The sequence below is a fragment of the Callospermophilus lateralis genome, chromosome 14, assembly GCF_048772815.1.
Source record: "Callospermophilus lateralis isolate mCalLat2 chromosome 14, mCalLat2.hap1, whole genome shotgun sequence".
In the NCBI taxonomy this organism is placed as follows: domain Eukaryota; kingdom Metazoa; phylum Chordata; class Mammalia; order Rodentia; family Sciuridae; genus Callospermophilus; species Callospermophilus lateralis.
In genome coordinates, this window is record NC_135318.1 from 6,722,892 (window position 1) to 6,747,484 (window position 24,593).

Below are 24,593 nucleotides of genomic sequence, written 5' to 3' on the forward strand. Positions count from 1 at the left end.
TTAGTGGGCATGAGGTGGTACTGACTGTTTTCCTAATCACTAATGGTGTTGAGCATCTTTCCGTATGCTTACTGTCCCCTGGCACATCTTTTGAGAAGTTTCTATCAAATCTTTTGCCCTTTCTAATTGGGCATTAGTCTTTCTTTATTGAGTTGTAAGAGTTACCCTGACCCATGCACGGGGAATTGAACCCATGTCCTTGGGCAAGCTAGGCAGGGCACCATCACTGAGCTACATCCCTGGCCTTATGGAAGAGCTCTTCATGTCATCTAGGTAAAAGTCCTTTATAGGTAAGTGATCTGCAAACGTTTTCTACCAGTGCCAGCCATGGTGGGCACACCTGTAATCCCAGCAGCTCAAGAGGCTGAGGCAGGAGGACTATAAGTTCGGGGGCCAGCCTCAGCAACTCTAATGAGGCCCTAAGCAACTTAGACCCTGTCTCAAAATTTTAAAAATAAATAAAATAAAAAAGGGCTGGGGATGTGGCTAAATGGTTAAGCATCCCTAGATTCAATCCCTGGAACATACATATATATGTTCTCCCATTCTATACATTTTCTTTTCAGTAATTTGGTGGTGTCCTTTGAAGCACAGGTTTTTAATTTTGATGGAGAATTTAATCTATCTTTCTTTGGTGGTTGGGCTTTGGTGTTCGACCTGAGAGTCCTTTGTCAACCCAAGACCATGAAGACTTACCCTGTTTTCTTTTCCACGTCCTGTAAGTTTAGCTCTTATGTTTAGATCTCTGAGGACTCATGTTGAGTTAACTTTTGTGTATGGTGTGGGGCAAGGTCTGGCTTCACTCTTGGTGACTGTTCAGTTGTCCCAGTACCATTTGTTGAAAAAAATATTCCTTTCCACGGGATGGTCTTGTGACCCTTGCTGAAAATCAGTTAACCCTGGATGGGTGGGGTTGCTTCTCCCCGTTCTCTTTCATTTTTCTTTTTGCCTGTCCTTGTGCCGGTACCGCACTGTCTGGATTATTAGTGCCTCGTAGTAAGTTTTGAACGCAGGAGGAGTCCTCCTACTAGGTTCTTCTTTTTCTGAGTTGTTTTGGCAATTCTCAGTTCTTTCCAGTTCCACATGAATTTTTTTTTCACTTTTTTTTTTATCGGTGCATTATAGTTGTGCATAATGATGGATTTGTTGTTACATATTTGGACATGCACACAGTGTAATAATATAATTTGGCCAATAACACTCCCCAGCACTCCCCCCTGCCATGAATTTTTAAAATCAACTTTTCAATTTCTGCAATAAAGTAAAACTAGGATTATGGTGGGAATGGCATTGAATCTATAGATCAGTTTGGGAAGTATTGACAACTTAACAATATTAAGTCTTCCTATTTATAAACATAGAATGTTTTTCTATTATTTAGATCTTCCTTAATTCCTTTTAACAACTTTTTATAGTTTCCAGAGTGGGAGTTTTGCACTTATTTTGTTAAATTTGTTCCCAAGTATTTAGTGTTTTTTTTTTTTTTATGGAATCCTTTTGGAATAATTTTCTCAATTTCACTTTTTAATGCAAGGATATGGGAGTACAGTTTTTTAAAGACAATATAGGGTCTTGCTACATTGCCCAGGCTAGCCTCAAATTCCTGTGCTCAAGCCTTAGCCTTTTGAGTAGCTGGGAACACAGGTACATGTCACCACGCCCAGCTCAATTGATTTTTTAAAAATAATTATCTTATATCCAGCAACTTTGCTGAACTTGTTTATTATTCTAATTTTCTTAGTGGATTCTGAATATTTGCTATATATAAAACCATGTCATCAGAACATGGAGATAATTTTATTTCTTCCTTTCCAGTCTGAATATCTTTTTTTTTTTTTTTTTTTGCCTAATTGCTCTGGCTAGAAATTTGGTACAATTTTGAATAGAAGTGTCAAGAGTAAGCATCCTTGTCTAATTCTTAATCTTAGGAAGAACGTAGCCAGTATTTCAACATTAAACATGATGTTAACTATACCCGTTGTCAGATTGAGGAAGTTCCCTTCTGTGCTAGTTTTCTCAGTGTTTTTTATCATGCAAGGGTGTTGGATATTGTCAACACTTTTTCTCCTTCTACTGAGATGAGTTTGTGACATATGTTTTTTATATTTATTGGCTTAGTGTATATATTTGGATGGCAAACCAACCTTGCATTCCTGTGATAAATCCTGCTTGATCATGATGTATGATCCTTTTTACATATTGATGCCCTTGGTATGCTACTGTTTTCTGAAGGACTTTTATATCTATATTCATAAAAGATTTTGGTAAGTAACTTCATCCTCTTGTGACACCTTTCTGTGGTTTTATATCCTGGAGATACCTCCTATAATGAGCTTGGTAAATGTACCCTCCTTTTCTATTTTCTGGAGGAGTTTGTGAAGAACTGGTGTTCTTTAAATGTTTATAGAGAATTCAGCAGTGAAACCGTCTGGGCCTGGGCTTTATTTGTGGGTAGTTTTCTGATCGCTTATTCACTTGTTGCAGGTCTTTCGTATCTTTATAGTTGAACTTCTCCCAGCCCCTTCATAGTTGGTGTCATTGAGTTTCCTAGGTGCCAAGCATTTTGTGTGTGTGTGTATTAACTCAATCTTCACCAAAACCTGATGAGCTAGGTAGCGCATTGCTGATGTGGGGAGGGCCGCGGGGGAGTGAAGTAACAGGTCAAGATCACACAGAAGGAACCAGGGACTGGAGCCCTGCCCCCTCTCCCTCCAGCCCTCCTGCAGCTCAGCTCTGGGCTAGCCCCTGTCCAGAGCTGGGAGTGCCCTGTGGGCGGGGCCTGGTCCCAGGCGACCTTGTTTCCTGGAGAACCCAAACCTAAGGAAGGGAGGAGCCTTAGGCCTACAGGAACTAGGGCTGGGGCTCTGGGTGTCAGGAAGCACCCGCAGAGGAAGTGAGGTGTGGAAAGGGCCGTGAAGGAGGCCCAGCGCAGGTCCCTGGGATGAGTTTGGTGACTCTGCCTCCAGAGGCTATGTCTTCGACACCTTCCGTCTCCCAGTGCTCAGCCAGAGGGCACCAGAACAGAGCACCTGCTCCTGCCAGGCTGGTGCCCAGCATGCAGGAGGAGTTTGCAGCCGCACAGCCGTGCTCTGTTGTGCCGCATGAGTCACCCGGGCCTCTGCATTTCGCTCTTCTAGAAAGGAAGAGGCCTGACGATGTGTAAGACAATCACTTGACAGATATCAGGAGCAACCAGACATAACTCGACATAATTATTTCTGCATAATGACTTCTGTTCCTTGATGCCGTCTCAAGCAAGGACTGTAATCTTTATCTGTCACTGGAAAGCTGGTGGCTAGGGAGCCCCTGTGGCTCAGCGATAGAGCCAGGAGGAAATTTGCAACTCAAGTTAATGGAGTGCTCCCAGGCAGCCTGGGAGCCCTGCCCCAAGGCCTCTGGAAACAAGACCCTCCTGCTAGCAAGCCTGGGGTTGGAGCTGGCCCTGGCCCCCCTCTAGGGTCCAGCCCACCTGCCTGGTCCTAGATGGGGATACTGACCATAGCAGAGGTCATGGGCATGCCCAAGGTCACTCAGCAGCAGAGGCCCCTGTGGAACCGGAATTTCCCCTTGCACCTCCCACCCCAGAGCTTCCCCTGAAGCCAACAGTCCCTTCTGAGGCACAGGGAGGCTGGGTAGAAAGCAACTCTGAGGATTAGAAGTGGCTGCCTGAGGTCAGCCAGCACTGAGCTTATTGTCACCCTGGGCTGTCCCTAAAAGTGGGTGGCGTGGAATCTTTGTACCTGGATGGCTGAGGGAATGCGGCAGGCAGAGTATCCACCGAGAGCCTGGAGACTGTGTTCGCCTGCGCCAGCCTGGGAATTGGAGAGCCCCCACCCCGCCCTGGGAGTGGTGATCGCTGCGCCTCTTACACGGATTTTAATTCACAAGAGCAGCTGAGTGTGGGGCCTGGGGTGGGAGACTTGTGTTGAGGCATCCCCCCTCCACTTAGCGCAGTGTGACAGGGCTGCCCCAGAGTCGCTTCCTCCTCACTGGGAAGGGTGAGGACGACCCTGCCTGTGTGGCGGGAGGTAGGCGACAAAGTGGTGACAGGCACAGCACCTGGTGCACTCTGCCTCTGCCCCACTGCTGTGTCTTCAGGGGGCTCTGAGTCCCGGGCCCACCTGGGCCTCGATTCCCCAAGTGTCAAAGCAGGGTTCAGGGAGCCCATGGCTTGAAGGCACCGTGAGCTTACACAGGACGAGGCAGGGCACCGGGGACATTCAGGGCAGGGTCGCTGGCCTGGGTGACACTTGTGGTGGATACAAGTCAGTGTGTGAGGGGACAGGGTACGTGGGGCATCTCTGCACCTTCCTCAGTTTGCCATGAACCTGCAGCTGCCCTAAAAATGAAGTCTGTTAAAAATGCACACCACGTGCGCGGGATACACAGACCCAGCTGGGGCAGCGGGTCAGAGGCCGAGCGCCCGCGCCAGCTGAGGGGCGGCCAGCGTCTCCCCACTGGCTTCTGTCCGTGTGGGGCTCACAGAGCCGTGGTCCCTGTCGCAGGTGTGCAGAACCAACTGCCTCCCGCCTGACCCTGGCTTCTCTCTTCCAGGGGCATGGTCTAGCAGCCCGGGCAAGCCCACACATCCAGCCCCTGGAGGTTCTGACCCCTGCTCCTCTCAGCCTCCACTTGGCCTCAGGTAAGTGACCCCTGTAGCCTCACCGCCCTGGGGCTGGGTAGGGCCAAGGGTGGCAGGGGGACTCCTGCCATCTGTGGGTCCTGCCCACATGCAGGGACTTCACCCAGCTCAGCATAAAGACCAAGAAAGACAAGGGGGGCGGGGGCCAGGCTGCCCAGCACCCCCAGGCGCAGGCCAGGAACAGGCCCAGGGATGAGGCCGGGAAGATCCATCTCGGGGCTGGGTCTTTCTGGGCAGATCACTTGATCCCCGTGCTTCCGTCCAGGGAGAGTTAGGGATTTGCCCGAGGGGGAAAGGGGCATCTGTCTTTCAGTATTTCTTTGGTCCTCCGTTTTCCTCTCAGCCCACCGCAGTCTGGAGCACCCAGTGGGGCTGGTGACTCAGTGATCCCCGCCTTCCCACCCACAGGGCACCCTGCACGGCACTCAGCCGGGGGCTAAAATGTGGGCCTGAAACCTGTCACAGTTGCAGCCTCCACCACAGAGGCTGCGGTGTCCAGGAGTCCCACCCAGCCCGGACTGGCATCCCTGAGGCAGGCGCCGTCCCCAGGTGGCCAGTCCCATCAGGCCCCTGCAGCCCTGGGTGGGGTTGCTTTCCCGCCAGGTACCTGTGCTGCTGGGTCCGGGTTTCCAGGGCCCAGGGAGCGCCATGCCTGCCTTCCTGTGGGTGGAGTGCTTCTGCTTGGTCTTCCTAGGAAGGGATGTCTCCACCTCCCCTTCTCCCCGAGTCTCCTGCACACCCTGTGGACGCTGTTACTGGTCAGGACCATGCCTGCGTGTGCAGTACTGGATGCCACCTGTATACACGCCCCCCAAGCATCAGCATAGTGCACAGGGGCCTAGTGGGGTTCTGCTGAGAATGGTGACTGGCATCAGGAAGCTGGAGCAGATGCAGACTCTAGCAAAGGCCTGTGGGGTCCCTGCCCATCCTGAGGGCACCTCAGTGCTACACACAGTCAGTGCTCGGTAACCCCCACCCACAAGAGAGAAGTGCTGGGGGTCTGATGTGCATCCTGACACGAACATCCCTAGCCAAACATCCCTCGCTGTGGAGTCAGTGGTCAGGTGGTGCCCAGTGGGAGGTAGGGTTTTCTCTGTCTGCACCTGTGTGCCCAGGCCTGGGGCCCCATCTCCCCACAGCCACACAGCATTCACTCGGGATGTGTTTATTGAGCACATACTGTGTGCCAGGCAAGCCCGCAGGCTCTGGGCTTCCACTGGTAGAGAAACCACAATGAAGCCTACCCTAGGGACCTTGTGTCAAGCAGGGGACGGTGACACCTGACTCAATGTACAGTAGAGTTGGAAACAGGCATCAAGGGTGCAGCCGGGACTCCCATTTTGAGTAGAGCTCCTAGGGGAGGCCTCACAGGGAAATGACCCAACAAGGACCTGGGGAGGCTCGGGGCAGCATGTTTCTCCCTGAGCCGCAGCTGCGCCCAGGGCCCCTGGCAAAGCACTGCCTGGGGAGTGGAGGAGCGGCAAGAGGTCAGTGTGACCCGAGGATCAGGAAGGAGCGGGCAAGAAGAGGGGTCAGGCGGGTGGGAGCACAGCTCTCGGCACAGTGTGGAAAACAGCCCAGGTGGCCTCTCGGTGCCGCCCAGCACCCCAGGGTGGACGCACTGGGTCCTCCAAGCAGGCAGCTCTGCTCAGAGCCTCAGAAGATTGCTGTGGCGTCTAGAGAGGCGGTCGGCCAGCGGCTCTTCTCCAGGTTAGGCTGGCAGGGGCTGCAGGAGAGCTTGACCCAGGCTCCCCTCCTCTAGCTCCAGGCTGTGGCCCTCACAGTGCTGACCAGGCCACAGGTCCCAGCAGCGTCCTGGACAGCCACCCACCCTGGCTCTCAAACAGCCTCCTGCCTGGACACTGTGGTCACGGGGCAGGGCACCAGGGTGGGGAAAATCCTTCCTCTGTTGAAAGTGGAGTCTTATTTTTAGGGTGACTGTGCAGTATCACTTCCTGTGGGCATCCTCCACCCTCGTCCAGCGACCAGCCCTGCCAGGCAGGCGCTGTGGGCAATGGGCACGCACACCCTGCTGCAGGCGTTTTTACCCACTGTGGTCAGTGGAGGTGGGAGCTGGCATCCTGGCTCCTCTGCAGGACCTCGGGCACTGGCATGGGGATTACTGCCCGTCCGCTGCTCCCAGGCACCTGCTCCATGTCAGCTTCTGTGTGAGGTGCCACAGCAGGTCCCCCATGAGCCTGGGTAGGAGGAGAAGGGCAGAGAGAAGGAAGGGTGGGTGACACAGGCAGGCTGCGTCAGTGCTGGGGTGGGGGTGCCGAGCAGGAGGCTCAGAGGAACAAACCATAGGCCACCGTGCTCTCCAGACACGTGGGCGCCTGGATCAGGCCTACAAGCTGGCGGGAGCCCACCCAGCGCTTCCCCTCCCTCTTCCCCGCCTCTCCAGGTGGAGTCCACACCAGTCCTTCCTTCCCGTCTAGAGGAATCCAGCCTGCCCTGGGCACACGGCCCAGGGTTCCTGGGACAGCCCAGGTGCCACATTTCCCTCTCTACTTGACCCCATGAATAGTCTTGGACTCATCGGACCTCATGTGCAAATTTTTAACCTGGAGATAACCAGAGAACACAGGAGATACTTAACAGATATTTGCCCTGTTAATCTCTGGGGCCTCCGAGGGGCTCCAAGAAACTGGCCCTTTGACAAGAGTCAGCTGGAGAAGTCGGAGGTGTGGGCGGGGCGAGGAAGGTGGTCTCTCAGAGGGACTGGACGGTGCTCAGGGGCTGGAGAGCCTCTGGGCCACAGAACCACACGTGGGGGGGCAGATCTGCGGGTTGGAGGTTTCTGGAAGGAGTGCCCCGGGCTTTCTCCCTCTCTCCCTCCCTGACTTCCTTCCTTCCTCCCATCAAACAATCACTGTGCACTTCCTTTGTTTCAGAACTTGTGCTAAGTGGGACTATTTCTGGCTGCGCCCTGGGTAAATGGAACCTGGCTCCTTGTCCTTGGGGAAAAATAGTCAGGGAGAGACCGGGGCTCATGAGTCTGTGGGTTCATCTTGGAATGGCTGCCTCCCCCTCCCCGCCACCCGGCACCCAGCAGTGCCCGGCAAAGGAGGCACGAGGAGAGAGGAGACTCGGGCCTCACTTTCCCCTCCAGAGAGTAAACACTTTAAAGGCACCTTGCATGTCTGGTATCTCCCCAGACAGCTCTGTGATTCACAGTGTGGGTGTTCAGTTAAAGCACGTTCATTGACACTTTCTGTACGTAGATCTGTGTCGCCCAACACCTCTGAAGACTCTGTGGCTTCTGGTGGTGTGATTTAAAGAATAAAAGTGGCAAAGGGCAGCTTTTCTGAACTGTCCCCACTCCTGACTGTAAACACGTTCTCGAATGAAACTTAAGACCGTGGCCACTGGGGCCACCAAGGGGCAGCTGGCATGTCCCCATTCTTGCGCCTAATGTTTCCCTGGGCTGATGCCATTTTAGTGAAAATAACTTACTGTTTTTATTTCTCCCCAAAGACAATAGACATGAGTCAAAGGCACATGAGATGACCCCCTGGAGGCTTTCTTCCAAGTTTAAAAAAAAGTTTTTGGCCCGGTGGGTGAGAGCCGTAAGTGGACACCAAGGAGACGCCCCCACTCCACCAGCTCAGCAGTGGGCAGCACATCACAGGGGACACTCTGTCCTGAGGACAGAGCCATCTGTCAGAGCACACAAACCCTCCAGGGGCCGCGTGTGACTTAAAGACTCCACTTAGGCCTCAACTTAGTGACATTGCTTCTCACAGACGTGGGAGGCTGCCGCCAAGCCTCATTCATCAGGGGCACGCGAATTTGAAATTTGGAATGAGTTCCTCTGGGGCCCATCATTTGAGAATTCAGTCATCACTCAGCCAGGGACCAGGCAGACATTCAGCTTTCTGCCATCGCCCGGGAAAAGAGCTGGGCAGTGGCTGCCAACCAAGACCCTGGAGCAAGGACACAGTGACGTTGGCACAGGCCTCAGGTCCTCTAGAAGGCTCCGCTGGGGACAGACTCAAAGCCGTGTTTTGGAGCTGGGCTGTACTTCAGGGACGGTGCATTTCAAACCCACATTTGACAGAGGAGGAAAGACAGTGTCAGGGCATGTGATCGATCCCGCCGGCCAGGCCCCGAGCCCATTCTGAAGCTGAGCAGGACAGGGGAGTTCTGTCTGTTCCTCGTCAACGCCCGTCCACCCAGCCCTTGCTTTTATTAATTTGGGTTTTAACTTAATCCTTACAAATTGGAGCCGCTCTTCAAGTAGCTAGCCTGAATTCCTGGAGTTGAAAGGTGTCTTCCTCCGTTTCCCCGGCTGCTCCTCCTCCCTTGACGCCGGTGGATCTAGACTCTTCTACATTGTTCTATATTGTTCCATCCTCCTTAATGTTAGTCTCACTCTGAGTCTGTTCATTGCCCACGAAGCTGCCCATAGTAACAGGCCAGAGCTGTGTCACAGGAACAAGGGACTTGCTGGTGGGGGTGTCCCCAAGGGCCTGTGCCTGAAGCCTGGATGCTGGGGCGGCTCCTGCACCGGGACCCCGTCCTGCAGCCGGCCTTGCCCCTCTGCAGCTGTGGCCTGCCCCTGCCTGTCCCTTTCAGCCACTGCACGCTGTCCCGCCCTCTCCTTTTCACACTCTGGCCTCTAAGACACTGGGATTCCTCCCGGAGCGCCTGGCCCACCCTTCCTCACTGCAGCCCACCTGAGCTCGGGTACCGCCCTCCCCCGACCCGGCTCGCGCATGCCCTTCTTCCACCATGCCCCGTGCTTGGTTCTCAGCTGTGCCAACCTAGTGCCTAAAGGGCAGTGCAGTGGACGGACGGGAAGCCTGGCCCGTGTTACTCTACGGAGGAGCCCGTAGGAGTGGAGTCCTGCAGCCGCCCTGCTGTGTTAGGACCCCCCCCTCGATCCTCAGCAACCCTCCCCTGGCTGGGCCTCTCTCCGGCAGAGTCAGGCCTGAGGCCTTTGGACAGGGAATGGCGGGACCACACGCCACACAGGTGTGGGCTGCACATATGCACAGGGATGCGGGCATGTATGTGACGGGTGGTGTGAAGGTGTCTGTGGCAGGGAGGTGAGGTGTGCGCACATCCCGGCCCGCCCACAGCCTGTCCACCAACAGGTCTGACTTCCCCTCCGTCCTCAGGATGCTGGGGGTTCTCTGGGCAAGTGTGGAATGGCCCCCGCCCTCCAGGTTCCCGTTGAAAGGGCTCCAAACCAGGCGGCAGCCTTGGGTCCCCCAGGACACATCCTGCCAGGGAAGAGGAGACCTCATCCTGCTGGGGCCACTTTGCCAGGCGGGTGCCTCGGCAGCGTGGGCAGCCGTAGGCAGGTGCAGCCCGCAGCCCGCAGCCCACGACTGTTTCTTCTGGGCTTTCTCCTCTGCTCTCTCTGAGGCCCAGGAGTTGGAATTCCACTGACCCGCCCCAGCTGGACTGCTGTGACCCCGGCTCTCTCCCGCCCAGGCCTTGAGGACCTGGTTTTGGATGCCACTGTGTGGTGCCAAGCAAAGCAACCAGTCTGCCAGAAAGCGCCACGAGCTCCAGCGAGCCCAGCCCGCGGCCGCAGCTCCGCCTGGCTCTGCGTGGTATCGTGATTAAGCTCATCACGTGCGCCTGGCGTTTCTTTCTTCATCAAAGCTGTGATGATACCTGCATGTATTTGTCTGGTGCTTTCAGCCTGTCAGAGCCTTTTACACCTCCGGTCCCTTTGTCCTTAAGCTGCACTGTCAATCAACAGGTAGGGATCCTCATTCCCCTTTTGCAGTCAAGAAAATGGGAGCCCAGAGAAATTGAGAGAGAGCTGGGAGCATACAACCAACCAGACAAGGAAAGGAGACCCTGGCTGGCCATGGAGTCTGGATGGGACATCCACTGTGGACCTGCCGGCCGGCACCCCTCCTACACAGCCAGCGCTGACTGCAAGCCCATTTTACAGAGGTGCACACTGAGTTGTGGTCTGGAACACTGAGACCCAGGCACAGCCCTGCCTGACTCCAGAGCCCAGCTCAACACCCCTGCAGGGCCACATGTGTCCTCTGGGTGTGTTGGGTGGTGGCCACTGGCCAGATGGGCTGAGTCATTGGACAAGCAGAACCAGCCCTGGAGGGGCAGTTGCGCTCTTTGTCCTCTTGGCTCAATCCTGGCCCGGAGCATGATAGTGGAATCGAGATTTAACTCTGACGTGCTGAGCTTCCCCCCCAGCCATGGTTGGGCATGTGAGTCATTCCCAGCCCCAAGGCGTCGCTCCAGCGTGTCCCAGGTCTGCATGCCTAATCACACACAGGGAGCCCAGCTGAGCCAGGGCGGGGACCTCAGGCAGGGACCAGCAGTGTGGCCACGAGGTGGGGAGGCCAGAGGCAGGTGAGACAGGGACCAACAGTGTGGCCACAAGTGGGGGCAGGCGAGACAGGACAAGCTCTGCCTTCCAGTATCTCCCTTGCTCTCCCTGGGCCCATCTCCCCCCGATCAGGCTGGGCATTCTTCATGCTGGGCATTCTTCTCCATCAGGCCCGTGTGAGTGGGGCTGGCCCCGATCCTTGTGACTACACGGTCACGGCTGCAGGACCCCCAACTCTTCCTGCCTCCCTTCCCTGTGTCTGACCCCCTGGAGAACTCCAGTGCAGACCTCACCCCGTCACATCACGGTGGACTACACACAGAGGCACAGACTGGCTCCACATGGCACCCGAACCCTGGGCCCGAGGACGTCTCTTTAGGAACATCACCCTGTCTGGTGGGCGTGCCAGGGTGAGGGGGCAAAACAGGCACAGGAAGAGCTCCGACCAGGCACCAGGAGGTAACTGAGATGGAGCAAGGGCAGATCAGAGGCTCCATCGCCCTCCAGGCTGGGGTTCCTGGGCTCTGCCACCAGAAGCCCCTACTCACCTTCAAAGCAAGGCTCTGCCTGGGACTCTGCACTTGGCTTCCCACCCGGCTCCCTCTGGCCTGGCCTGCCCAGGGCATCGCAGACTCTGGCCTGGTCTGTAGGAGCAGAGGACTTGTGTGTGGTGGATACTCGTTGATCTTTACCATGAGTCTCCTTTCCTGACAGGTTAGCAGGCTCCGCGAGGGAAGCATTGCCCTTGTGGGCACTTCCTGTCCCTCTCCTTATTCCCCAGAGTTTGAGCGTGGTCGCCACTCACCTGCCCCCCTCCCTGCTGGGCAGCAGCGCAGAGCCCCTCAGAGAAGGCTCTGTGATGAGGCTCAATGATCGCTGGAGAATGGCAGGAAGACCCCCACCCCCGGGAGGTGGAGATGGACACAGCTAGGAGAACAGCCTCCAGTCCAACACCCTAGAAATTAAATTTTTTTAAAATGCCTTTTTAACATATTAAAGGCTTGACCCAGTATGTATTTCAGGTTGAGGGCAGTTTGGTTGGCCACATTTTAAGGGCTCCATAGGCGCCTGTGACTGGTGGTTACTGTACTGGACAAAGCAGCCCTAGGGTGTAGATGGAGAGATGAGGTACCCATGCTGATGAGTGGAGGGGCCAGAGTCTCAGAGTCCTGGGGAGCCTGCCCAACTCCGCCCTCTAGTGTCTGCCCGCTGCACCTGCGCCTGCACCTGCACCTCGTCCCTGGCAAACGCACACCCCCCAGAACAGGACTGACCCCTCCTGGGGAACTGTGTAGGAAGCCAACACTGAAGGTGGTTTGATTCTCACCTGCTTATTTGAAGACAGGACAGAGGGCGGAGTTGTTTTGAAAACTGCCGTCAGCCCCAGGACCGTGGCTCAGCCCTAAGAGGAATTTTTGTCCAGGGGTCATGGGGCAAAGGAGCTGCAGCTGCAGCTGTTCTCTGCCTCCGCCTTCGTTTCCACCCAGACAGAACAGGCTCCCCCTCAAACCAGCCCTCAGGATCCCTTCAAGCTCAGATTCACTGCCAACTGCTCCAGCCTCCTCCTGAGCCTTGGCCCTTCAGCAGGACCTGGGGTCCCCACCTCCTCCCTCACCTTCCCTCCAAGTCTCTCCGTCTGGCAGCAAGCTTTGGAGCCCTGAGTGATGGGAGTACTTTTGAGCAATGGGATGAAACGCCACCGGCGCCTTGGGCCGCTGCTGAGCTGTGGCTAATGGGCCTTGGGAGCCTGGGGTCCCAGCGGCCTCACTGTGGCGCTGGTAGAACCACGCCATTTAAAGGGCTTTCATTTGTCAGCAGTACCGGCTTCGGGTTAAATCTTTTCACAGGGCTCCCCAGCTACATGTTGACTCTTTTTTTCTTTACGGTTTAGCACATTAAGAACAATAACAGAGTAACTGAGACCCAGAGAGATGGGTGTAAGTGCTACATTAACTCCCTCCTCCAAGTTCCGTTACCAGAAATCAGACGCCGTCTCTGGTGCTCTTAGAAGGCCGAGTCCTGTCTGATACGGGTGCTGTTGGAACATAAAGCGTTTTAAGCCAAGCAGGAGCAGGCTGTGCCCTCACGTAGGCTGCCCTCCCCTGGTACCGCCATTTCTCACCACGCCATCCTCCTTGGACGTGAAAGCAAGAGATTCTGATGCGCCACGCCTGGGTCTGCCTAATGACCAGAGCCAGGTGGCGTTTCTGCTGGGAGGTGTGAGCAGTAGCTCTCTGTCTGCAGAAAGCCTTGCTTTTTGTCCGCCATTTCCCAGACAGCCAAGCGTCAAGGAGCCTGGCTCATTTCTGTAATTAATAACGGAGGGGTCACACTGCTTGGAGTGTGCTCTGCATCCCCTGTTCCTTGCCCGAGAGCCTCTGGGAGAGCTAAAGTGAGGTCCTTTGTGTTAAATATTTCATGTGGGCCTTTGTTGAGCACACACGAGCTATCCCGGTGAGGGACTGAGGGCATGTGTAGCCGTCAGCTTTATTTGACATTCACAGGCTCCGTTTAATGGCTTCATAAAAGTTACAGCGGCAAGGCCATCTTGTGAAGCTGTCCCGACAGCAAGTTCACCAGGGAGGAAGCAGCGGTGGACACCAGCTGAGAGCAGCTGGGGTCTCCCTCGCTGCTCAGGATCTTGGCAGAGAAAGAACCCTGGGAACACAGGATACGAGGAGGCCCGCTCCTGCCTCAGATGCCCCTGGGCCCACAGCGGCCGGCTGCAGACCAGCAAGACCTCATCAGAACCTTGACCCTTCACCCTGCAGTGGAGACCACGTGGCCGTCTCCAGCTGAGCAAAGCAGACCCCGCTTCTCCGTCCTGGTGTCTCTGCAGTGTCTTCCCCGGATGTGGTCTGTGGGGACTGAGCCTTCAGCAGCCTTTAAAATCCTCTTTGTCCCTCAGTTTTGATTCCCGTTGCCATCTTCCTAAGCAAACCACCTAGTCCCCCTGCCCTGCCCAGAACTGAACAGGGCCTCCCAGGAAGCCCACTTCATGTCACTTTTTAAGGTCCATCCTGACTGCACTTGTGCCATAGCAGCCTGGGGACCCAGAGAGCAGGCCCTGCACTGGCCTCAGCCTCGGACTCGGCACTCCCAGAGCCCAGCTAACTGGAGAGTGCTGAGCACCAGCCCTGACCACAGAGTGAGTTTCTGTGGGGGCTCCCTCCCGGCCCTTGTTGGGGGCGGATCCCGGCTGGTCCTCCTCTGCTTGCGGGGCTCTCTGTTGGAGCTTTGCCTTGACTCCCCCCTTTTCTGTTGGCTCTTCAGTCTGTTCCCCTGTCCTGAGTCTCTCCAGAAACTGTTCCTCCTTTTGGAGTGGAGGAAAAGTCCCTCTGCTAAGCCGAGTGTGGGGACTCCATACTGGTCAGGGCTGTGACAGCACGGAACACTGCAAAGGCGTGGTTCCTGATGACAGTAGGCGTGACCAGGAGGGGGAGGGTGCCGCTCTGTGCCCTCCCTCGTCCCTGAGACACCTGTGATTAGCAGAGGGCGACTCCGCACCCATGCACCGAGACATGGTAGTCATGCACCCTCCGAAGGAGGACTGAGGAGATGGTTCTCCAGTCATTTTGGGGGCTGTACCTCAGAGGAGGTGGCCTGGCTGAGAAAGGCTGTGGGGTCTGCACCCTGTGGAGCCTTCAAGTCCTTCCCTGGAACCTTGCATCCCACCCACAGCAGGAAAGTGTGGAAAGAAGGGCTGCACTGGAAGTCAAGGGTCAGACAGAAGTGGTAGGCATCAATCACTGCTCACATTCCGTTGGCCAGTCACGGTCACATGAGCACCTGACTGCAAGGGAGCTGGGAAATGTAGTCTAGCAGCTGGGCAGGAGGAAAAGGAGTAAGAGGAGCAGGACGTCTGGGCTCAGGCTGTTTCCGACTTAACACAGATTTTTTTTTTTTCATATACTATATATTTCATTCAGCAGAAACCACCAGACTTCAAACGTTAAACTTTGGTCTTTCCCGGGGTTAGTATTGCAGTGCGATCCTCTTCCAGGGTCAGGTACCCTGTGACAGGGAGGGAACCACTGAGACCTCCCAGTGCCTGTGCCAAGCCGTGATGTCGGTGGGTTAGGAGTCTTCCATGCATTTTCAACCTGTGGTATTTTCGGATGTGATTAAGTCCAACTGTGCTTTCCAGCTACAACCCCGTGTTCCCTGAGGCACTGAGGCCCTCCAGTCTCGGCCTTCTGGAAGCAGCCTCTAACTGGCCGGGGCTCCTCCTTTACCCGCTCCTTACCCCACCCTGCAGGCACCCAGGGTCGGCGCCCCTGGCTCTGCTTGGCCTTTGCCCTCTCCCTGCCCACTCTCCACTGGTCCATGTGGGTGCTTAGGGTCCTAGGCATCTCCTCGGGGACATGGTCAAGGTCATCAGCATGGCCTTTGTTTTGTTTCTTTTCCTCCTTGTTGTTGGGGGGAGTTTCAAAAATGGGGTAAAAACAGTCCATCATCCAGAGACCTGCAGTCTTCCACTGTCCAGCGCGGCTCCAGGCCTTGCGATGGAGGTCTGTGTCTCAGACGTCTTGTCGCCAGCAGAACCCTGTCTGTGCCTGAGATCAGAGGCAGAAGCAGACCTAAGTACCCTGCTCTGGCCAGAGATGGGTCCACAGGCCCAGAGGCTTCTCCCCTCTCCCTATTCCACGGACCCCATAGCCCCCACTCGAGCCTTAGGAAGGCCTCCGGGGCTCCTGGGGCCCAGATTGAAGGTCCCCGGGCAGTCTCCCTCTCGCTGTCCTCTCTGGCACTCAGCCCTCTCTGCGTCCCAAGGAGGGTCGCCCAGGCTCTACTGGAGTGCCGACTTTGTGAGAGCTCCCTGGCCCCAAGGGAATGAAACCTGAAGGCAGGTGTTTGTGTTCGGAAACTGCAGGGATGCCCCCAACCACACCTGCTCAGCGCTAGGCCAGCTGGAGGCCAAGAGAAAGAAGGTGGGGGCAGGAGGCAGAGTCCTGGAGTCACAGTCAGCCTCCGGGACACACTTGGAAGGACCTGGGAACGCAGGCGGTTTCCCCAGCAGACGAAGCGCCCTACCAGTGGCCTTTAGCTTACGGCCGGGCCAGCCCTGGAGCCTTTCTGACTTCAGGCACAGGGGGAGCTACGAACTTGTCACTTCAGTGGCATCTGTAGGAACATAAATCACAGACAGGTTCTGAGGCAAATCAGGCCTTCGTCCAAGCAGAGATTTGGTTTTCAGTAAGGCGAGTGGACCCTGGACTCCAAGGGCGTCACACAAGGGCCTGTTCTGAAACGGGAAGTGCAGGGGTGCTCAGCAGGGATGAGCTGTGGTGATGGCCACGTGGCCATGACTGCATTTCTCTCCCCTGGGCCATCCTCCCCGCTGCAGCCCTCAGCCAGGCAGACCAGGGCCCAGGTCCTGGCCTCACCTCTGCGAGGCTTCCGGGCTCTCCTGGGATCTGTTTGCTTGTTGGTAAAGGGGACTCGTAAGTGAATTTTCCGGCAGGTAGGCCCCCTGTCCAGGGATGATGCTTCCGATGGTTGCCTCTCAGAGTGGATGTGTTAGTCTGCGTTTCATCGCTGTCACCAAGATGCCTGACCCAAACAGTTTTGAGAAGGAAAAGTTTACTTGGGGCTCATGGCTTAGAGATATGGTTCATGGCCAGCAGACTCCATTGCTCTGGGCCTGAGGTGGGCAGAGCATCTTGTGGAAGGACGTGGTAGAGGAATGCTGCTCGCTCAGGGCAGCCAGGAAACAGGGGCGTTGGAGAGGGGGAGAGAAAGAGGGAGAGAGAGAACAAGGTGCCAGGGACAAAATACAACCTCCAGGTGCATGCCCAGTGACCTGCTTTCTCCAGCCGCATCCCACCGCCGACCCAACCGCCCGGTACAGCAGCAGTCCTTTCAAACTGCTCGTCCAGTCGAGTGGTGAACCCACTGATCGGGCTGTGGCTCCATAAGCCGATCATTTTGCCTCTGAGTGTTCCGGTTGCCTCACCCACAAGCCTTAGGGGAAACCTTACGCAGAAACCGCAGCAACGGGAGCTCAGGAGTGAAGGCCTGGGGCCCGGGACCCTCTCTCTCCTGCACCTTGACTTGGCTGCAGCCCAATCCCCACCCGCCGCTCACACATGTCCTGGGTCCAGAGCACGGCCTCCTGGGCATCCCCTGTGAGGGTCGCCCTTGCTCGGCTCAGCACACCCCAACACTCCTCCAGTCCTGCCCTCATGGACAGCCACCTGCCCGTCCTCACTCCTGGAGCTCCCTGGACAGTACTCTTGAGACAGCTCGTCCTGCTCTGCCAGCTTGGGGGTTTTATGGACCAGCCTGTCCCAGGCCCAGCCCCGTCTCTCATGCTCCCAGTGTGGCTTTAGCCGTGTTGCTTATCTTGTCAATAAACTAAGCTCCCAGGGTGAATTATCCGTGCTAAACACCAGTCGCTTTTGAGCCTTCAGAGCACAAAGTAACAGGGTAGCCGGTGGTATTACCCAGGACCAGGGTCGGTCAGAGAACTGGGCAGTGGGGCCAGTGGGGAAAGCTTCCCCATCTAGGCTTAATGTGACTCCTCAACTCTGTGGATTAGGCGCTACATGTATCCTGGTTTTAGGGCAGACTCACTGCAGCTGGGGAGGTTGGCTCCTGGGCTGCGTGTTCAGAGCTGGACCTGGCTGGCCACCACTTCCCGGGGCCCAGGGTGCCCCACCAAACTACACTCAGCATCACCAGGAAACTGAGAATCAGGTTATGCAGAGAGGCTGGCTTCCCAGTTTAGGATCCACCTGAAGGAGAAGCAGAATGGAGAGTTTGCAAACCTTGATGAAGAAGAGGGACAAAAGCTAGATGTGGAAGGAGGAGGAAGGAATCGGCAGCTCATCCTCCCAGGAGAGAGCCGAGAGCTTTGTCCAGCCACTTAGCTCTTGTTTTTGTATCTCTGTTCTTTGAATAAAAAATATGGGCACAGAGTTCAACATTTTAAAATTGCAAGAAGGCTTACAGCAAAAGACCCACGAGGCCCCTGTCCATCAAGCCCCCTTTCATTCCCTGGCCAAGGTCATCATTTCTAGTCTGTCCTTCCAGAGACATGAATATACAAGCACAAGTATTTCTTATTCACAAATGGCAGCAAGCTCTGCGTGTCACGGTGCACCAACGCTTGACACTTAAAGATCCGTCTTGGAGAGTGTTTCTTGTCAGGATGTGATGGGGCATCTGGGCTGCTGGTCCTTACAGACAGCGGTGTGGGTAGCAGCTCGGGCACTGTTGCCTGCCCAGGTGGGAGTGTGTGTAGAGAGGTTTCAGGAGCTGGGTCACAGTGTGGTTTTGAAAGATAATATCAAACTGTCCTACGAGAGGCTAGTAAAGGAGCGTCAAGCTTAGCAGTTAAAGTCATAAGGACGAAAGCAAAAACAGGTCGACGTAAAACTAATAAAACCTGGGGGGCAGGCACAGAAGGAGGAGGAGGTGGTGGTCATGTGACCCCATACAGGGTCACAGTGCCTCCTGCTTAGAGTTCCTAAATGGACACGTAGTTCAGAGTGGCTTCCTCGGAGACTCGGGGGGAAGTTGTTCTCTCCCCTCCCATTCTTCTGTGTGCTTCAAAAATTGTTGAGCCGTGTACACGTGTTAATGTGAAGTCAGAAAATAAAATGGGGTGGTGAAGCGGAAGCTACATCAGCGTCTCGTGGAAACGTCACCCAGGCCTCGTGCAGAGCTGCCCACGGGTTGTGCTTTTAAGTGCAGCGCGGTCCCACGTCCCATGATTGCCTCGTTTTTTGCTATTACCACTCAGAACAGCATTTCCTGCTTAATGTTAATTCTAGAACCTCTCCCACCAGGGCCGTTCCTCAAAGGCAAAAGGAGAAGGGGGGAGCTCCTCAAGGTTTCCAGATACCTGTTCTAAGGATAAAAACATAATCATAGTGCCCCAAAAAGAAACCCAAGCTGGAGCTCAAAGGGTCAGGCGTGGGCCAACGTGGCCACTTTGCCCTGAACTGATGGCGGATGACAAGAGTGAGGAATTATTTTAATCTCATGACGTGTACAGCACCCCGGGGGTGTTGGACATGCTCCATTCCATTGGTTTTCCCCCACCTTTCCACATTCCCAGGGCTGCCCTCTGTCTCGGCCTGTGCGCTCTGCATTCTCCACGGGGCGCAGGACCCTAGAGCACCTTGTGATCTGGGGTGTGCTGGGGCCTGGTGCTTGCAGAATGATGGCCCTGTTTGGGTCCCTCCAGCCCATGGCGTGGATGCAGAGGGGACGTTCTCAGCCAGCTGGGTGGGATGGAGGGAGCCAGTCTGGGGCCGCCGTGACCGTAGCCCCCCTGTGTCCTGCAGGTGTAGTCGCCGCCGGCCGCCATGGGCAAGCAGAACAGCAAGCTGCGGCCCGAGGTGCTGCAGGACCTGCGCGAGAACACGGAGTTCACCGACCACGAGCTGCAGGAGTGGTACAAGGGCTTCCTCAAGGACTGCCCCACCGGCCACCTGACCGTGGACGAGTTCAAGAAGATCTATGCCAACTTCTTCCCCTACGGCGATGCCTCCAAGTTTGCGGAGCACGTCTTCCGCACCTTCGACACCAACGGGGACGGCACCATCGACTTCCGGGAGTTCATCATCGCGCTGAGCGTGACCTCGCGGGGCAAGCTGGAGCAGAAGCTCAAGTGGGCCTTCAGCATGTATGACCTGGACGGCAACGGCTACATCAGCCGCAGCGAGATGCTGGAAATCGTGCAGGTACCGGCCGCGGGGCGCCCAGGGCTGGGGACCTCCTGCTGTGTGTTCACCACACCACCGGTCCTTCTGGCAGGTCACTATCTGGGGCCCATTGAAAGTGATCAGCTGTCACGGACTGGACAGGTCCTTACAAAGAGCAATGGGAAAAGCCCAGTTTATTAATCTCCTGCTGTAAGCACCGGGCCCCATGGCGCACACTGGGATCAGTTTTCACCTTCAGAACCCTATGAAGTGGGTCATTTTTGACATTTCACAAGTTCTAAGATTCAGAGAGGTGATTTCTTAAAGAGGGAACAGAGCTCAGAATTACATTCATCCCTTGGTGTCTGTGGGGGGTTAGTTCTAGGACACCCGCAGATACCCAAATGGCACAAGAGTAGATAAAATGGTGTGGAACCTGCGTGTGACCTACACGGTTCCTCCACGTCTAAATGACTTACCAATCCTAATATAGTGTAAATCACACTGAATTGCTCAGGGAACAAGGACAGCAAATCTGTACAGGTGCAATTTTCTTATCAATATTTTCTGTCTGCACTTGGTTGAGTCACAGATTCAGATCCTGCAGACAAGTGACCGCCACCCCACTCAGCATTCCCAGCCCCCAGTAGGTCCCACAAGCTCCTTCCTGGCACTGCCCCAACCCTGACCCTCCGCCCGAGATGCCTCCCCTCCTTCCCCTGTCACAGTGAGGTAGTCTGTGTGCTCCTGAACTTTGCTGAAACGGGCCTGGCTCTTCTCCACATCCTGTCCATGAGAGCTGTCCAGGGTGCACCGAGCAGCAGGAGCCTTCTCATTAGAGACGGTCGAGCTGCCGGGGAGCACCCACTCTCTCTGCCCCTGGCTGGCTAGGGGCTGTGGGAAGCTGTCATCCTGCCCCAAATGCCCAGAAATGTCCCCTGAGCATCCCCTGTGTGCTTCCTCCAGGCCATCTATAAGATGGTGTCCTCTGTGATGAAGATGCCGGAAGATGAGTCCACTCCAGAGAAGCGGACGGACAAGATCTTCCGGCAGATGGACACCAACAATGACGGTAGGCAGGCGGGGACCTATGTTCACGTGACGTTATGGGGTCACAGGGTGTTGACACTTCCCTCCCCTCTGTGCCTCTCGGACTCCGTCAGGATGCCCATCTTGTGCTGGCTCCCTCTGATTTTATGACTCTGGGCCCGTTTCTGGCCCCTCTGAGCCACAGTCTTACTTGTTCCCACGGATGTGCTTGGGAAAAGACGGCAGGCGTCCTGGAAGCTGGCCAGCCTGGCTCGCCGTCACCTGGGGGCCCTCAGGGAGCTCTGTCAGGGTGCACATGGTGGCCTTGTCTACCTACGCCACTGCACTTGGGACTCTGGGGTCCTACTGCTGCAGGAAGGCCAGTCTCAGGAAGAGGGCGAGTGACCACACTGACCACAAGAGTGCACCCATTTTCTCCTCTGCGTCAGCTCTGAGGTTCTAGAAGGACTGCAGCAAGGATGAGCCAGCCGCGAGGCGGTCCATTCTGCCCGTGTGCCGGCTTTGCCAAGCAGGGCCCCAGAGCCAGGTCTGATTTGCTCTTGGAACACAAAGAGAAGCAACATTAAGAAAAGCAAATGCACCCTGGGTTGTGCTGAGGTTAAAAATAAGTTAATGCACCAGAAAGTGCTTTGTCGAGTCTTAAGTGCGCTGAGCAGGTGAGTTAGGTAGGCACTGAGCCCAGCGGGGAGAAGAAGCTTCTGTGTAACTATGGGCAGCAAACAGATTCCAGACAGCAAGGGAACAGCTTTCAAAACACATTTACACATAAAATAAGACGCTAGCATTGCCTCTGGCTGATCTGAACTGTGTTCTCCACTCCATGGTGCGCAAGAGGCAGAGTTCACATTCCCACAGACCTGTGCTCAGGCTTGGCCCTCCTGAGACTGGGTTTACTCCTCTGTAAAATGGGGATGATAACCCAGTCTCACGTGGTTGCCAGGCTTCTGTGGGATGATGTAGAAAGCTCTGAGTGTAGGGTTGGCCACTCCACAAATCATGGCCGTGGTTCCTGATGTCACAGCAAGTGTCCCTCCCAGCTCGTCTGTGAACTTGGAAGGTGGGTACCACCCGCAGCCCGCCCCTTAGCCCCTGGAGTCTGAGGACAGAGGGGCTACTAGAGGCTGGGTTGCAGCCAGGGCCCTCAGGACACTGCCCTGATCCCTTGGGCTTCCTAGCCGTCGGCTCAGGAGCAGGCGGGACCCACGATTGCCTCACTCCCCAGCCACCCAGAAGCTGATAGCTCTCAGGACCTCTGGCCTGGGCTGATGGCTTTCCCCCGGCCTGGGGTCATCACTCTCTCCTGCTGACTTGTTTGGGCTGCACTTGGGGGACAAAATGTGCTCACGACCCCACCCCCAACCCTAACCCACCCTGCTCTCAGCAGGAGGAGGACTGGAACTTTCAGGGGTTCCCCAGCGTCTCTGCAAGCCCTCCGAGGCTTCTGGGTAGGCTCAGGGCCCTCCCTCTGAGGCCAGGCTGGGCTGACCCAGTCATTCCTCACCCCCTGGCTGGGAGGCCTGGGTACAGGGAGAGCTGGTTGTCCCGTCCCCCGCCCCCGCCCCCCGAGGTTTTCACATGTGGCTGAGGAGATGCCCCTGCCTCATGCCACCAGTCATGAAAATCATGCCTGGGAGAAGCCAGAGTGTCTGCTCAGCAATGGGTAGGAGGAAGGTCCCTGTCACTGGCTGCATAACAGTGGCCCCTGAGTCCCCCAGGCCCAGTGCTGGGCTGGCCTCTCAAATGCACCCTCTGGTGAGTCCTTGGGATGGTTTGCCGTCATCCCAAAATTGAAGAGGAGACCCTGAAACATGAAACGGTCCAGGCAGGCCACTGGCACAGAGCCAAGAGCCCCAGGGCACTTCCACCATGTGCTTGGCCTGGGCTGCTGACAGCTGTCACCTGTGCCACTGCCTGGCGGAGTGTGTTCATGGTCCCTCTGCACAACCACAGACCCCTAAGCACAGAGACCATGCAAGCTGGGGTCCTTCCACTGTCCTCCAGAGCCCTATCTCCTTCCCCCAGTGGCCAAATCTGAACGGACAGACCTTGCTTGTGGAGTAGCAGAACAGGAGAGGGCATGGGGCAGTCAGGGCTCATGGGGGATGGTCATGGGGACCGTGGGGCTGCCGGTGGGCAGCATGGCTGACAGGCGGAGCCCATCCCCAGCAGTGGATTCTCAGGGCTGCCTCAGGAGCACCCAGCCAACATGGCCTTAGTGGCCCTTGATCATCTATGGGTTGGGGACAAAGGTCATGTCCTGCCTGGCCAAGGCCCGTATTTCTTAATAAGTGAAGCGTGGGGTGATTTGGGATCTGTGAGCCACCCCCGTCTACCAGGCTCGCTGCCCTCCGGGTATGAACTTGTGGTCACCAGAGGCTCTGCAAGGAGCAGTGAGAGCAAAAGGTTTTGCTTTTCATTTTTTTCCAGAAATGCCCTAGCAGTGAGTGGAGACGAGGCCTTGTCCAGTTTCCAGAAGTCTCAAGACTTTGATTGTGGGAGGTCTCCCTGACCCAAGTGTTACTCCAGCCCCTTTGGAAGTGCAGAGATGAGGCTGACCCACTTTCTCCTGTCTCTGTCCCACAGGCAAACTGTCCCTGGAAGAATTCATCAAAGGTGCCAAGAGCGACCCTTCCATCGTGCGGTTGCTGCAGTGCGACCCCAGCAGTGCTAGTCAGTTCTAGGGACGGTCACTGGACAGTTGCAGAGAAACACAGGCTTGTCTTGCCGTTTTCAGCTTTGCTTGCAGAAGTGGATGCCTCCACAAGCAGTCCTGACGTCCCGACCGGAGCCAGGCGACGCGCCACACCCGCCTGGCCAGCCGGCTGCACCTCCCTCCTCTGCCTGACCAGTGCGACATCCCTCCCCTCCCGCCCAGCAGGGCCCTTCCCAGGCAACTCCCAGGGATATGATTCCACGGAGGGTTCGAGTGTTCTCAGCTCTGGGCACCTCATGCCTTCCTGCAGAGAGCCCAGAGGCTGACACCCAGGATCTAGGCAGGACTTCCCAGGACCGTGCTGAGGCCAGCTGACTTATCATGTGATCCCAGGTGACTTTGTGGGATAGGTGGGGACAAAGACCAATGGAGAGCAGACAGGCAAGCCCTTCCCGTGCATGGCTCCACGTCCCTTGTTCATTTTCTCTGACCAAAGCCGCTTGCACGTATATATATTGTGGTCTCCTTTCTTTAATATATAAATTATGTGTATGGTGAAGTGACATGTACCGTGTAGGCCCCGTATTTAATGCCTCCGATTGCCTTTGAAGCATGGTCCCCTCGTGGCCTGTGACCCCTCCACGCCGGGTTGTTTCGTGGTATTTATGCATCTCCATCTGCCCTCTCCAAAAGGAAATGCACGCGCCCAGGGCTATGGGGACCTGCCACTCATGTGAATGCAGGCATCTGTGTGATCTGTCCTTCCTGTTGATTGGTCTGGCATTTCCGGTATTAAAATGATCAAATCAGTGGAGTTCTCGGAGTTTCGTGTTTTGCTGGGGGAGCCCCTCCCTGGGTGCCATCCCCACTCTGCAGGAAAGGCGGGTCCCAGGAGTCCCCTGTTGGTGGTGAACTTGGCCCCCTCCTACCCCTCTGGCCGTCACCACGTCTGTAAACTTTGTGCAGCCTGTTCTCCAACATCCGCCTAATGCCAAGCGAGATTCGTGGAAATGAAAGATGATCGTTCTTGGCAGGACTGGCCGACAAGCTTCTGCACGCCCCAACCCCCGGCTTAATGGGTAAGTTGGCAGGAAAGCTGAGTGCAGAGGTGAGGCATGGCCCAGGGGCATCGGCATGGTCACCAAGTGGGCAGGCCTGGTTTCTCCTCCCGCCTCCCCTGTCAGATCCCTGCAGCAGAAAACCCACCTTCATGAAGGTGCCTCAGCCATGCCACGTTTGTCTCTTGTGCCCAGAAGTCCAAGGCCACGTCACAGGCTT

General features: G+C 55.8%; 1 protein-coding gene across 1 annotated transcript in view; it reads left to right on the top strand.

Moving 5' to 3' along the window:
• Positions 1–23,440, top strand: part of Hpcal1 (hippocalcin like 1) — an 87,820-nt gene extending 64,380 nt beyond the window's left edge. The window contains exons 2-5 of the mRNA XM_076832947.2: positions 4,555–4,642; positions 19,253–19,651; positions 20,579–20,684; positions 23,246–23,440. Coding sequence (XP_076689062.1) covers positions 19,274–19,651; positions 20,579–20,684; positions 23,246–23,343 — 582 coding nt within the window. The 5' untranslated portion in view covers positions 4,555–4,642; positions 19,253–19,273 and the 3' untranslated portion in view covers positions 23,344–23,440. The remainder of the gene's footprint in view (positions 1–4,554; positions 4,643–19,252; positions 19,652–20,578; positions 20,685–23,245) is intronic.
• The last annotated feature ends 1,153 nt before the right edge of the window (positions 23,441–24,593 follow it).